The 14,776-nt window shown below is 43.7% G+C and overlaps 1 protein-coding gene across 1 annotated transcript in view; it reads left to right on the top strand.

Annotated features, from left to right (window-relative positions):
- The window catches only part of HSD17B12 (hydroxysteroid 17-beta dehydrogenase 12), a 367,296-nt gene extending 352,771 nt beyond the window's left edge, over nucleotides 1-14,525 (top strand). Inside the window, exon 11 of the mRNA XM_069221808.1 lies at nucleotides 8,505-14,525. Coding sequence (XP_069077909.1) covers nucleotides 8,505-8,609 — 105 coding nt within the window. The 3' untranslated portion in view covers nucleotides 8,610-14,525. The remainder of the gene's footprint in view (nucleotides 1-8,504) is intronic.
- Nucleotides 14,526-14,776: the final 251 nt, after the last annotated feature.

The following is a 14,776-nucleotide window of genomic DNA, read 5'->3' as shown; positions in this document are numbered from 1 at the left end:
ATCTACGAACATATTCCTGAAACAAAGTGGAATTTGTTTGGTGTATTTAAATTTTCAGTTCAAAGGTACACCTTTTTAAGGTGTGTGGAATTTTCAGTACGGAAATTGGTAAGCTCCTTAATGAAACAAGAACCTGTTTGGTCGAAGGCTCAAATTTGTAAGTGAGGGAAACTAAAGTTTGTAAACATTTTAACATTGTAAAAGCTATGCTCTAGGTCAGCGCAGAGGGTTAGTTTTAGGATTACATATTAGACAGTGTTGTGGCTGGGGATAAGGTGTCGCTAGAGCCTCGGGCTTGGGTAACGGTGAGTGTTATTCATATGAATAAGCAAAGCTGCTTTAATGTCCGGCAGAGAGGCCACTTGCCCAGGTCCCCACCATACAGCGGGCCACCTGCTAGTGATACGGTTAAAAGACCCTTTCTATAGCTCCCGCTCCATCCCAGCCTCTCCTGCGTGGACTATCCTTGCCTCACCGCCCTTTGCATTTCATTTTCTTTCTCTGCCTCACCCATCTCTTACTCTGTTACCTCTCTACTTAGACTATTTGTATTTAAAAATGGACTCTCTCTGATGAACAACACAAGCCTTGAAAAAGCCCCAGGTAGGAGTAAGTGAGTGGGTAGTAGACATCTATCTGCTTAGCCCCATAACACTCCGTTCGATGGCATCTGTCGCTGTAGATACGCATGTTCTGCAATAGCTCGCCATCTGGTGTTGGGCCGGAGTGTTACAAGTTGTTTTTCTTCGAAGAAGTCTTTCGAGTCACGGGACCGAGTGACTCCTCCTTTTGTCTCCATTGCGCATGGGCGTCGACTCCATCCTCGATTGTTTTTTTTCCGCCATCGGGTTCGGACGTGTTCCTGTCGCTCCGAGTTTCGGAACGGAAGATTAGCTAATTTCGGAAGATTTTCGTCGGTATTTTTGCGTTCGGGATCGGCGTACTTAGATTCCACACCGCATCGAAGATCGAAGAGCTCCGGTGCCCTTCAGGGTAGTTTTTCGATCCCCCGTCGGGGCCTGGTCGGCCCGACCGCGTGTTGAAGAACGCCGATGGAACGGACCCCGTTCCGTTTCTGCCCCAAATGCCACAATAAATACCCCTACACAGACCAACACTTGGTCTGCAACCTGTGCCTGTCACCTGAGCACAGCGAAGACACCTGCGAGGCCTGTCGTGCGTTCCGGTCCCGAAAAACACTCCGAGACCGTCGAGCCAGAAGACTTCAGATGGCGTCCGCACCGACAGCCCAACAGGAGTTCGAGGAACAGGAAGAGGAAGGTACCTTCTCGATCCAAGACTCAGACTCCGAAGGATTCGACGATACACAAACCGTGAGTAAGACGTCGAAAACCACACAGAGACACATTTACAAGGCCCAGGGGACGCCACTGCCATCCGGCCATGGCTCCACCCATAAATTCGGTGACCGACCGTCGGCACCGAAAAAGGCCCAAACAGTGCCGAGATCGTCCGACTCCGGTCGAGACACCGGCACGCAGCCTTCTCGGGACCGAGAAAGTGCTGGATACAAGCCTCGACACCGAGATGCCGGTGTGGACACGGCTCGACGCCGAGACAGCGGCACCGACGCAGATCGACGCCGAGAGGTTTTGGCCCCGAAAAAGAAAAAAGTCACCTCGGAGCCGAAAAAACACGCAGACAGGGTTTCGATGCCGAAACAAACTGCAAGCGACCCAGCTTCAGGCTCTTATACAGAAGAGCACTCGCTAACCTCCCAAATGCAAAAGCATAGGTTTGAGGAAGAGCTACAAGCAACTGAGGTGGACCATACGCAAAAGCGTATCTTCATACAGCAGGGGACAGGAAAGATAAGCACCCTTCCCCCTATTAGGAGAAAGAGAAGGTTGGAGTTCCAGACTGAACAAACACCACAACCAAAAGTGGTGAAAAGAGTTACCCCACCACCCTCTCCTCCGCCCGTGATTCACGTCTCACCAGCACAAACTCCATCACTCTCCCCAGCTCACACCACCATGAGCCAGGGTGACCAAGATCAGGACGCATGGGACCTATACGACGCCCCAGTGTCAGATAATAGTCCGGAGGCATACCCTACGAAGCCATCTCCACCAGAGGACAGCACCCCGTATTCTCAAGTGGTGGCTAGAGCAGCACAATTTCACAACGTAAGCCTCCACTCAGAACAGGTCGAGGATGATTTTTTATTCAACACACTCTCCTCCACCCACAGCTCGTACCAAAGCCTGCCTATGCTCCCTGGTATGCTCCGGCACGCAAAAGACATCTTTAAGGAGCCGGTCAAAAGCAGGTCAATCACACCAAGGGTGGAAAAAAAGTATAAGGCGCCTCCTACAGACCCGGTTTTCATCACTACACAGCTGCCACCAGACTCTGTCGTTGTAGGAGCAGCTAGGAAAAGGGCCAACTCTCACACATCTGGAGATGCACCACCCCCAGATAAAGAAAGCCGCAAGTTCGATGCAGCTGGTAAAAGAGTCGCAGCACAGGCTGCACACCAGTGGCGCATCGCGAACTCCCAGGCACTACTTGCGCGCTATGACAGAGCCCACTGGGACGAGATGCAACATCTCATTGAACATCTGCCCAAGGACTTACAAAATAGGGCAAAACAAGTGGTTGAGGAGGGACAGGCCATTTCCAACAACCAGATCCGCTCCTCCATGGACGCTGCAGATACAGCTGCACGGACAATTAATACATCTGTAACTATCAGAAGGCATGCATGGCTCCGAACGTCTGGATTTAAACCAGAGATTCAACAAGCAGTTCTCAATATGCCTTTTAATGAAAAAGAACTGTTCGGTCCAGAAGTGGACACAGCGATTGAGAAACTTAAAAAAGATACGGACACTGCCAAAGCCATGGGCGCACTCTACTCCCCGCAGAGCAGAGGGAATTACAGCACATTCCGTAAAACGCCCTTTCGAGGGGGGTTTCGGGGTCAGAGCACACAAGCCAGCACCTCACAAGCAACACCGTCCAGTTACCAGGGACAGTATAGAGGAGGTTTTCGGGGACAATATAGAGGAGGGCAATTCCCTAGAAATAGAGGAAGATTTCAAAACCCCTACTACTAAACAGTGACTCACATGTCACTCACCCCCTCCACACAACACCAGTGGGGGGAAGAATAGGTCATTATTACCAAGCGTGGGAGGAAATCACTACAGACACTTGGGTTCTAGCAATTATCCAGCATGGTTATTGCATAGAATTTCTACAATTCCCTCCAAACATACCACCAAAAGCACAAAATTTAACAACACACCACTCCAATCTCCTGGAGATAGAAGTGCAGGCACTATTGCAAAAGAATGCAATCGAATTAGTGCCAAACACACAAATAAACACAGGAGTTTACTCACTGTACTTTCTGATACCAAAGAAGGACAAAACGCTGAGACCAATCCTAGACCTCAGAGTAGTGAACACTTTCATCAAATCGGACCACTTCCACATGGTCACACTACAAGAAGTATTGCCATTGCTAAAACTACATGACTACATGGCAACTTTAGACCTCAAGGACGCTTATTTCCATATACCAATACACCCATCGCACAGGAAATACCTAAGGTTTGTATTCAAAGGAATACATTACCAATTCAAGGTACTGCCTTTCGGATTAACAACCGCACCAAGAGTCTTTACCAAATGCCTAGCGGTAGTCGCTGCACACATAAGAAGGCAGCAAATACATGTGTTCCCATATTTGGACGACTGGCTAATCAAGGCCCATTCGTTCATAGAGTGCTCAAATCACACAAATCAGATCATACAAACCCTCTTCAAACTCGGGTTCACCGTCAACTTTACAAAATCCAACATTCTGCCGCGCAAGGTACAACAATACCTAGGAGCCATAATAGACACATCAAAGGGAGTAGCCACTCCAAGTCCACAAAGAATTCTAAATTTCAACACCATCATACAACGCATGTATCCAACACAAAAGATACAAGCAAAGATGGTATTACAACTCCTAGGCATGATGTCTTCATGCATAGCCATTGTCCCAAACGCAAGACTGCACATGAGGCCCTTACAACAATGCCTAGCATCACAGTGGTCTCAAGCACAGGGTCACCTTCTAGATCTGGTGTTAATAGACCGCCAAACTTACCTCTCGCTTCTGTGGTGGAACAACATAAATTTAAACAAAGGGCGGCCTTTCCAGGACCCAGTGCCACAATACGTAATAACAACAGATGCTTCCATGACAGGGTGGGGAGCACACCTCGATCAACACAGCATACAAGGACAATGGAACGTACATCAATCAAAACTGCATATCAATCACCTAGAACTTCTAGCAGTTTTTCAAGCACTAAAAGCTTTCCAACCAATAATAGTTCACAAATACATTCTCGTCAAAACAGACAACATGACAACAATGTATTATCTAAACAAGCAGGGGGGGACGCACTCCACGCAGTTAAGCCTGCTAGCACAAAAGATTTGGCGTTGGGCAATTCACAACCAAATTCGCCTAATAGCACAATTTATACCAGGGATCCAAAATCAACTCGCAGACAATCTCTCTCGAGATCACCAACAGGTCCACGAATGGGAGATTCACCCCCAAATTCTGAACACTTATTTCAAACTCTGGGGAACACCTCAGATAGACTTGTTTGCGACAAGGGAGAACGCAAAATGCCAAAACTTCGCATCCAGATACCCACACGAACAATCCCAAGGCAATGCCCTATGGATGAATTGGTCAGGGATATTTGCTTACGCTTTTCCTCCTCTCCCTCTCCTTCCTTACCTGGTAAACAAACTCAGTCAAAGCAAACTCAAACTCATATTGATAGCACCAACTTGGGCAAGGCAACCCTGGTACACAACGCTGCTAGACCTATCAGTGGTACCCTGCATCAAATTGCCCAACAGGCCAGATCTGTTGACACAGCACAACCAAAAGATCAGACACCCAGATCCAGCATCGCTGAATCTAGCAATCTGGCTCCTGAAATCCTAGAATTCGGGCACTTACAACTTACCCAAGAATGTATGGAAGTCATAAAACAAGCTAGAAGGCCATCCACCAGGCACTGCTATGCAAGTAAATGGAAGAGGTTTGTTTGCTACTGCCATATTAATCAAATACAACCATTACACACAACTCCAGAACATGTACTGGGTTACTTGCTTCACTTACAAAAATCTAACCTAGCTTTCTCTTCCATTAAAATACACCTTGCAGCAATATCTGCATACCTGCAGGCTACCTATTCAACTTCCCTATATAAGATACCAGTCATTAAAGCATTCATGGAGGGCCTTAGGAGAATTATACCACCAAGAACACCACCTGTTCCTTCATGGAACCTAAATGTTGTCCTAACTAGACTTATGGGTCCACCTTTTGAACCCATGCACTCCTGCGACATACAGTTCCTAACCTGGAAGGTGGCATTTCTCATCGCCATTACTTCCCTAAGAAGAGTAAGCGAGATTCAGGCGTTTACAATACAGGAACCTTTTATACAACTACACAAAAATAAAGTCGTCCTAAGGACCAATCCTAAATTTTTGCCAAAGGTTATTTCACCGTTCCATCTAAATCAAACAGTGGAACTTCCAGTGTTTTTTCCACAGCCAGATACCGTAGCTGAAAGGGCACTACATACATTAGATGTCAAAAGAGCATTGATGTATTACATTGACAGAACAAAAAACATCAGAAAGACTAAACAACTATTTATTGCATTTCAAAAACCTCATGCAGGAAACCCAATATCAAAACAAGGTATAGCCAGATGGATAGTTAAATGCATCCAAATCTGCTACCTTAAAGCTAAACGACAGCTGCCCATTACACCAAGGGCACACTCAACCAGAAAGAAAGGTGCTACCATGGCCTTTCTAGGAAACATCCCAATGCAAGAAATATGTAAGGCAGCCACATGGTCTACGCCTCACACATTCACCAAGCACTACTGTGTAGACGTGTTATCCGCACAACAAGCCACAGTAGGTCAAGCCGTATTAAGAACATTATTTCACACTACTTCCACTCCTACAGGCTGATCCACCGCTTTTGGGGAAATAACTGCTTACTAGTCTATGCAGAACATGCGTATCTACAGCGACAGATGCCATCGAACTGAAAATGTCACTTACCCAGTGTACATCTGTTCGTGGCATCAGTCGCAGTAGATTCGCATGTGCCCACCCGCCTCCCCGGGAGCCTGTAGCAGTTTGGAAGTTGCCTTCAATTATTTATATATGTATCATCTCAACCTTAAATAGGTGCATACTTAGTCACTCCATTGCATGGGCACTATTACTACAATTCAACTCCTACCTCACCCTCTGCGGGGAAAAACAATCGAGGATGGAGTCGACGCCCATGCGCAATGGAGACAAAAGGAGGAGTCACTCGGTCCCGTGACTCGAAAGACTTCTTCGAAGAAAAACAACTTGTAACACTCCGGCCCAACACCAGATGGCGAGCTATTGCAGAACATGCGAATCTACTGCGACTGATGCCACGAACAGATGTACACTGGGTAAGTGACATTTTCATTTTCTTCCTTCCGCTATCTACTCCCTATATCTCTGTGTACCTCCCCTGTCTAGGTCACATCAAGTACACTGGCCTGTTCAGTTTTATTCTGCTTTTCTCTCACAATCTCGCCTCTCTAGTACTCGGTGCTTATCCTAGCAGTCTCTTCTACAGCCCTCTCCTCTTAACTAATGTTTCCGTCTCCCTTCTTCTTTCTTCTCCATCGACTTGGTATCTTTATCTTCATCTCTCGATGCCTCGCTTCTTTCTAGTTCTCGCTGCTCAGTTCCCCATTTCCGTGCTTCACTCTTTTTCCTTGCTTCACTTTTTTCCTTCTACCCCAGCTCTCTTATTACCTAACCTCTCAGTTTCTCACAATTTATTTACTTCTCTGCCTCTTCTCCCTCGACTCTTATTATCTTACTACTTTCCTGGTACCTCTCATTCCCTACTGCAGCTTGTTTTTTGTCATTACCTTGTCTCGCGCACCTCTGTACCTCCTGTGTGTGAACTCGTACACTCTACCTTGCCTCCGTCTCTTTATAGGCATCCGTGCCTCGCATCCCTCTAACTTGCCTCTAACATTGGATGATCCTAGACTCTTCCTCTACCTCACTTTGGTCTCTGCTTGACTTGTCGCGCGCGCGAGACCTCGTCTCTTTCTACCTTTACCCCTCTCTCTACCACTTACTCCCAACCTGTCTTCATAGGTATCAATCCTCATTTTCTATCTCTACCTCGTGCCCCTCTGCCTTTGTGTATCTCACATCTTTCTTCCTCAGCCTGTGCGACTCATCCACTCACCATTCTTTCTCCCAATCACTTTCTGTCTACCTCACTGTCCATTCTTCTGTCTTCCTGCCTCTTCATGTACCAGGTGCACCCTGTCTTTATCCCCTACCTTAAATCTCACTCATCCCTCATCGTTTGTCATTTCTCTCACTATACCGATCTCTTTATCGGTCTGTCCTTCTCTGACCCCTCCCATTTCTCTTAATATCCGGAGTCTGGAGTCGCACTGTAGCCACAGAAGTGGACACAGAGAGAGAAAGAGAATTAAGGAGAAACGTTTATGGATGGAATGATGAGACTCCTCTGAATCCTGCTTTGATTTTCCCTGTTGCATCAAGATTGCCAGCTGTTGAGGGGAAACTGTGATTACAAATGTCCTGCAAACAAGGTTATGTTCACGTGTTACTTTACTATTGTGCCGTAGTCTCTTAAACATTCACCACATCACCATTAGTCTTTTGTAGAATGGGAGGAACAGGTTGGGGAGACAGTCAAATTATAATATTGCTGCTGCAGGAAAAAAAATTATAGATACAAGTTAAAGAAATTACTTTATCAGTGCTTGTTTAAGGTATCTCTAGGTACTATTTGGCTGGCAGATGCTGGCCAGCTTGTGCGTTAAGCTCTCTTTGTTTGCTCTTTCTGAAAAATTGACTTATATGTTGGGTGTGCTTGGGATCTTGACGGATTAAATTAGCTGAAAATGGGTAATAAATTAAAATTGTTCTGAACAGTGTGCCCCAAATATGCCTTGTGTTTGCAGAAGGTTAAGGTACGTGAAAGGGTTACCCATAGGTTAATTGTTCTGTTAAGAGTTTGAGTGTACAGTGTAGGGATCAAGCTTGGCATTTGCCATAAAGGACAAGGTTCTAGGCATGTGACATGAGAGTTGAGGTGAAGGTGGAAGTTATAATTAGTTATGGTAAGGGTGGGTGTGACCATTAGGGTACTTCTCAAAGGGACACTGCAATAAAAATAAATTTAAAAAAGGTATACATTTTGGACTTTTAGCTTTCAAACTCAACCCTAATAATTTTCAAACAAAGTTTCATACTTTTCCTTTAAACATTTAGCCTTTTCAAACTAAAATATTAGATCTTTCAACCTAGATGTAGACTGATAGCACCGAGTTTGAAGTCGCTCACTCTGGTTAGGAAGAAATTATGCACTTCTTCCTTTTGTGTTTCTTTAGGCCTGGATCACCACATCTGTTCCAGCCTGTTTCACTATCAAGGCGGCCTTGCATATGAATAAGAAGTTCAAAGCCCGGCACCTGAAGAGAGCCAAGGCAAATTGAAGGCACCCCGAATGAAGTCAGTCTGCACGATGGCATGAATGCAGAGCTCCCAGACACCTGTGCTCAACACCAAATACTGTAAATTCAGGGCTATGTCTGAGAAATGCATTCCACTCTAGGGGCGGAAGAGCTGTAGATAACTAACATGCAATAGAATGTCTCCTCCGCTCCAACACTGCATGCTGTATAACGCAACTGGCTGAGCCACCAAACTGCTAATTTACCTAGTACTTTATTGTCCCACTAAATATAACTAGTTAAGCTTTGTTTTCACTTTCTGTTGAACATTGATTTTTTTAGGTATCGCCTGAGGCAGCGTGTGCTGTCTCGTGCAAGTCTATCGCCCCAGCTTCCTCATCAGTCTCATTTCTTTTGTTTTCATTGGTCAGGAGGAGATGGTTTCATTTTGCCAGCCTCGCTCGCTAGAGTCCGCTCTGGGAGGATTTTGGTTTCACCTTCTTTAGATTCGCCAAACACACAGGATGTTTTAGCCTGCCCGTTTTTTTGTGTTGCATGGGAGGGAAAATGAATATTCAGGCCTGCACCAAGCCCTATTCTCTAAATCATGTCCCTTGTGCATCATGGCCGAAAGTAAGAAGGGGGAGGAGGAGGGGGGGAGGGAGGGGAAGAGGAGGGCGTGAGCGCTGACGCAGTCAACAGCTTTAGTTTTTAAGAGTAAAATGTACATTTGGCAGGAAAATCTATTACGTCTGCATTGCTCATTTAGAAACCAGCATAGCTCATAGTACACAAGACCGCTGTAATAGTGAAATGCAACCTTTAATGTCATGTATTCTTTGGCAACCTTAACGCCTGTTGTGCAGAGCCCTGAAATTGGCCAACCCATTTATGCACTTAGCTTTGCTCAAAGCTTTCAGACAAGCAAGATCTTACAGACAATTTTGTTTTGTGAGATCTTTTGATTGTGGTAATCCTGACATGAACCACTTTTTGGGATATTTTTGCGTTGCAAAACATTAATGAATGCTTCACTATTTCTAGCAGTTGCTTTGTAGAAAGAATAAAGTAGACTGACCTTTCGGAAAGCTACAAAGTGAAGCTTTAAAGTTGCAGTTCACTTCCACATTACTGCACTGAGCACCTGTAAATCTGGATTGTCAAGTTATTAATGTCGGAAAACCCTAATGCATGGAGGCGAGTATTATGTCTCACTTTCTTGCTTTGTTTTGTATTCAGCAGCCAGAGACATTAAAAAAGGACCTTGGATGTATGAATTGCAATGTCAACATAGGCAGGTAATTAGACCTATTCAAGTTCTTTGGGACATCAGCGCCGCCTCTTTCTTGATGCATAATAGTTTGTCCATCAGCGAGAAAAATAAACTTTATTAAGAAGAAATGGAGGTGCGTCAGGATAAAGGCCAAGAAACACTGTCATACCTAACGTGACATATAAACAAGAATGATGAATTAGAGAGGGGTAACTAAAGAATTATACAATGATAAACAATCTTTCTGATTGAGCAGTCGTCGGAAGTGGTGGAATAATATTTCTCTGTGCCTTTAATAAAATTAGGACTTTCCTACATTAACAGCTTGGAAATCCTGGGTTATTTTACAAGCCCGGAAGCTCATATTGTGCCATTTTAAAGCTTGCTTATAACAGGCATAGATACATTTAATACAGCTTTGTAGTAAAATATTTTAAATGTTGAAGCCGAAGACCAGTCAGCTGCTATCCGAGTGTGTTCCAACCTAGAGCCTAAATTGAAAGCATTGGAAGCCATTGCTGCCTTAGAGTAATAAGCCCCAAAGACTGAAATGGTGATTCCAGCTTGCTACAGAGTGAGTTTAACCAAACTAGAAACCTCTGCAGCTGAAACAGGTAAATAAGATGTTCTGACATATTACAAGATGAGGAGCAAGTGATCTGAGAGGTGATGTACAGTCCTTGAACTATTCGGTGACAAAATGATTTGGCTAGACTAAAAAAGCATGATAATCGAGTTTTTGTCCTTCTGGAAGTGGTAATGAGAACTCCGGACGGAATGTGTAACTACAATACTATCAATCTAAACATCTTTGAAGGTATAAGGAATGGAAGCATTGGTAACTTTGTTGATAAAACATTTTAAAGAAAGCGAGTTATTGCTAGGCCAGGAAGAAAACCTATTCAAAACTAAATTGATATTACATAACACTTTGCATTTGGGTGAAAGAGGAACACTTATGCCTATAAATAGGCATCCAATCAAAGAATGTTCTACAACTTGTTTTTCCATCAACAAAATCATGTTGTAAAGACATGACTGACCTCTGTGTGTTGACTGTTTCATAACCTTTACCTGCAGATGCCGAGGAACTAGGGACATTTGCCACCACAGAGGCATTTGCTGTAACAGGATTGGTGTATGATTCTACACAGGAGTGATCCCAGGCTGGTCATGCGCAGTAATACATTTTGGTGACTGGTGCCAAGGAACCCTCAATAAATCTGACAGTGTCTGCTGACAGGCCTGAGACCTTTCATGCCATCGATGTTAGATTGCCTGATAAGTCCAGGTTGTGAAAGAGACCTGTTAGAGTTCCCAAGGGATGGTGAAAGATAAGGAAGAGGATGGGCGTATCCATGGATACTTGTGTAAGATCAGAGTACCATATCTGAGATGATGGTTAGGACGTTATCACTTAGGAGATCCCGACTCCTCCTTAGTCTGGAAAGACAACAAAAGATCATTATGAAGGGAGGGACTCCATAAGGGAGACTCTGATCCTGGGGGTGAAGATATACCCATGGCCAGCAAGAGCGTGTGTTCAGCTGTAAAACTGCAATCACCCTAGCGGCGAACAGATTGGCAACTCTGTCCCAATGTTTCAGTCACCGGCCTCTTTGAACTAATAGGAATTCCAGTCTGCCTCTGAATTGAGAGAGGCTGGAATGTATTCCACTGTGATTATAATGCGATGATGGGCAGAGTACTCTCAAAGGTTTGTTTGTAGTTCTGTTACTACCATTGAGAGGGTACCTTATTGTCATCAGGTTGTCCAATCAGAATGACCAAGCAATGGGTATGATGATTGTGAAGTCTGAAATGCAAATGCTCCGTAAATCAGCTCTGAACAGCTAATATGCGTGGATGACTCCTGGGATCATGTTCCTTCACCAGAGTATGGGGCGCAATGTGCCATCCAGCTCGACAAATGCTTCAGATTGCAAGAGAAGATCCGGGGCAGAATTGAAGGTCTGGTGTGGAGGTTCTCCTGCCACCAAGATGGTTTGTTTCCACGTCTGAATGAATCCTGTCTGAATAAGAAAGGCCTCGACATAAATGATGTGTCTTCAGACAGTGGAGGGGCTGACAATGAAGCGGGCCCAGAAATACTGCTTGAACTGATGCCACCAGTATGCCTAAAATTCTGGCAATGTGACATAGGGAATTGTAAGATGGTGTCAAAAGTGGGATAGCTACATTTGGGATTGCTACATGTGGTCATGAGTGTCTAGTTCAGAACCATGCATTCTCTTCTGACACGTTATAAATTTTGTATTTGCAGAGAAGAAAAAATATAAATACATTTCTTCAGATTTTCCAAATGTTCTGTTAGTATTTTTAATGAAGACCTTTCATTTTGAGATAGGACTTCAACCCACACACACTTCAGTATGCCAGTCAAATGCTTAAGCAGGAGGGTGATTGGCACAGTGGTTTAATGGGCTGAACTACAAACGAATGAGTCGGCAGAGACAAAGCTTTCAAAGTAACCAGTATCTAAATTCAGTGCCTAAATTAGTTGTCTAAAGCGTTGCCCTGTGACTTCACAAAAAAGGCAGGGCCTGAGATGGTGCACACATGAGAAGGGGCTCAGCTGTGGAGATAAAAGAATCACACTTCACCTAAGGAGGAAAAAAAGGTAATAAATGCTTAAGAAATTACAGACCTACGCAGTGTTGGCACAAGTACAGCGTTGGAAAGTGATTACGGTAGCCCCACCTGACTAGACACATTGACAAAAAGGACCTGTCTGGGAGAAAAAGCTGACTGATACACTAAGCCGCTCACAATACAAATCAAGTGAGTTTAAGACCATTTAATTTTTATAAAGGATAATACTGAAATAAGGTCAGCAAATGCACTTCGCTCCGGCTGTTGACTTTGTTGTCCATCATACAGCCCAGTATGATGGGAAATGTAGTTTTTACTCACGATATGGAGTTTTGCACTGTCCCTTTTCTGCTTGAGTGTTTCTTGTTACTGCAGAACAAAGCAAGAAAACGAGGCATAATACAACCCTCTGGTGTTGTGATAAAATTAGTTACGGATTAAACACACCTGATGGGTTGGGCTGTATTTCAGTATATCTAAAAACGCGGCCGCAGTGGCTCATCATCCAGGTTGTGGCATGTAAAGTGCTCTCTGTAGGGCACCATTGAAGGCTATGTTGGAAAGGCCATGTTGGCATCATTAAGTGGGAGGTGAATGTCTTTGTTCTGTCATACCGAAGATTCACTGCAAATTCAGTTCCCATGAATCATCAAATACAGTGTTACCTTATAGTAGAATATCAAACATCTAAACATTTGTCATGTCACTCCCAATGCAGGAGACCATGATGATGCAATAGGTATTAATTGTGTTCAAGTAGGTAATGGATGGATATGAGATTGTCAGAATCACCGCTGACTGTGTAAATGTCTTTCATTTAGTTTGTATCCAAATTTGTCTTATGTGGATATCCTGAAAATTTGAGATGAATTTGTCCTTCCTGGATTTACACTGGACAATGGGTTAAATGTGCAGATTTGTTCACAGGTACATTTTAGTGCTATGGTGGCAAACTAAAATGTGCAATGTTCTCAAACAATACAAGTAATTGTGCACAGCAGACTCCAACCAGTGTATGGTGGTGTTTCTTTAGGTTTAATCAATTTGGCTTCTTGGGATTAGAAGGCCATTTCATTAATGAATGACTGAGGAGCTGCCCAGGCGCCTTTTTACGACATTGTTACCACGCTGCATAGCTCTTTCTGCTATTTATTGCTCTCATACACTGCAAGATAGTTTTATTACTTTTGTATTTGATACATTCTGCATCAGGAGAGGTTTGAAAAATTACGATTGTTCTTTAGTTACGGAGTAATTTTGTGTCACCACACAAAGATTTCAGAAGTCGCATGATTGCAGCAGAAGTCGGATGAGCCCAGGGGATACTTCACCAGAGTAGTTTTAGTTACTACAAAGTTATGTTGTAGAGGGAGTTGGAGGTTCAGTAAGGCTGGGATGAAAGGATGGACATGCTTCTTCCAAGAATAGAGAAAATCCCTGCTTGTTAGTGACACATTCCCCTTTATCAAACCCTTAAGTGAAAGCCGAAGAGCAGAGAAGCCTGCACCAATCTTTGAAAAAGAAAAAACTTTTTTTTTTTTACAAATTCCATTTACAAAGTGTAGAAATCAATGAAACCTACATGCTGGGTGAATTGAAGGACTTAAATTCAGGACTCCATCTAAAGGGGTAGACAAACAATATACTTCCAGTGCAAAAAACTGTTATTGGTGTGATAAGTGAACCGTGGAACTCATTTGGGATGTTATTTCTTGACATGTTGCTAACTTGCTATAGTGTATTCGATTTTGAAATCTGGTGGGCCGTGGCCCTCTCTGCAGTTCAACAGAACAAATCATGGCTGTCCACACAGTTGACTGTAAATTACACTGGTTGCACCTGTCCTTGCCCAGTGTTAAATTCACAAATCAAGCAAATTATCAAGCAATATGACATTTTTAGAAGATTACAAATCAAAATGTTTGGCTTAATTTAAAGAGTGCAGTTTGTAGCACAAGCATATTGTGAGACATTGGTTTGGATCCTTTACTGATCCTTACGCTGTTTGGTCTGTAAGACCTTCCTTTGGTAATTCTCTGCAAAATATTACAAAAATAAAAAAGTTAAAACTATGCCATGTGTGGTTTATATGAGAAGAAATAATCCCCTGGCCAGGGTCGTCAATGACGGTGATCCAAATTGAAGTCCAGATTTTCTCTTTCACTTTATTCTGTGATCATTGAAAAATTTAATATTGCCTTGGTTTCCCTAGCTTCGAAAGTCAGGACGTTTTTGGAAACTGTAGTAAGTACGATTTTGTATGAAATAAGTGAACTGGATTTCCTCTTATGATAGCTGTACTTGCCCGTTTACCTTTCTAAAT

This window comes from Pleurodeles waltl, chromosome 3_1 (assembly GCF_031143425.1).
Source record: "Pleurodeles waltl isolate 20211129_DDA chromosome 3_1, aPleWal1.hap1.20221129, whole genome shotgun sequence".
Lineage (NCBI taxonomy): Eukaryota > Metazoa > Chordata > Amphibia > Caudata > Salamandridae > Pleurodeles > Pleurodeles waltl.
Note: the sequence above shows the minus strand (reverse complement) of the source record. Positions and strands in the feature narration are given on the sequence as shown.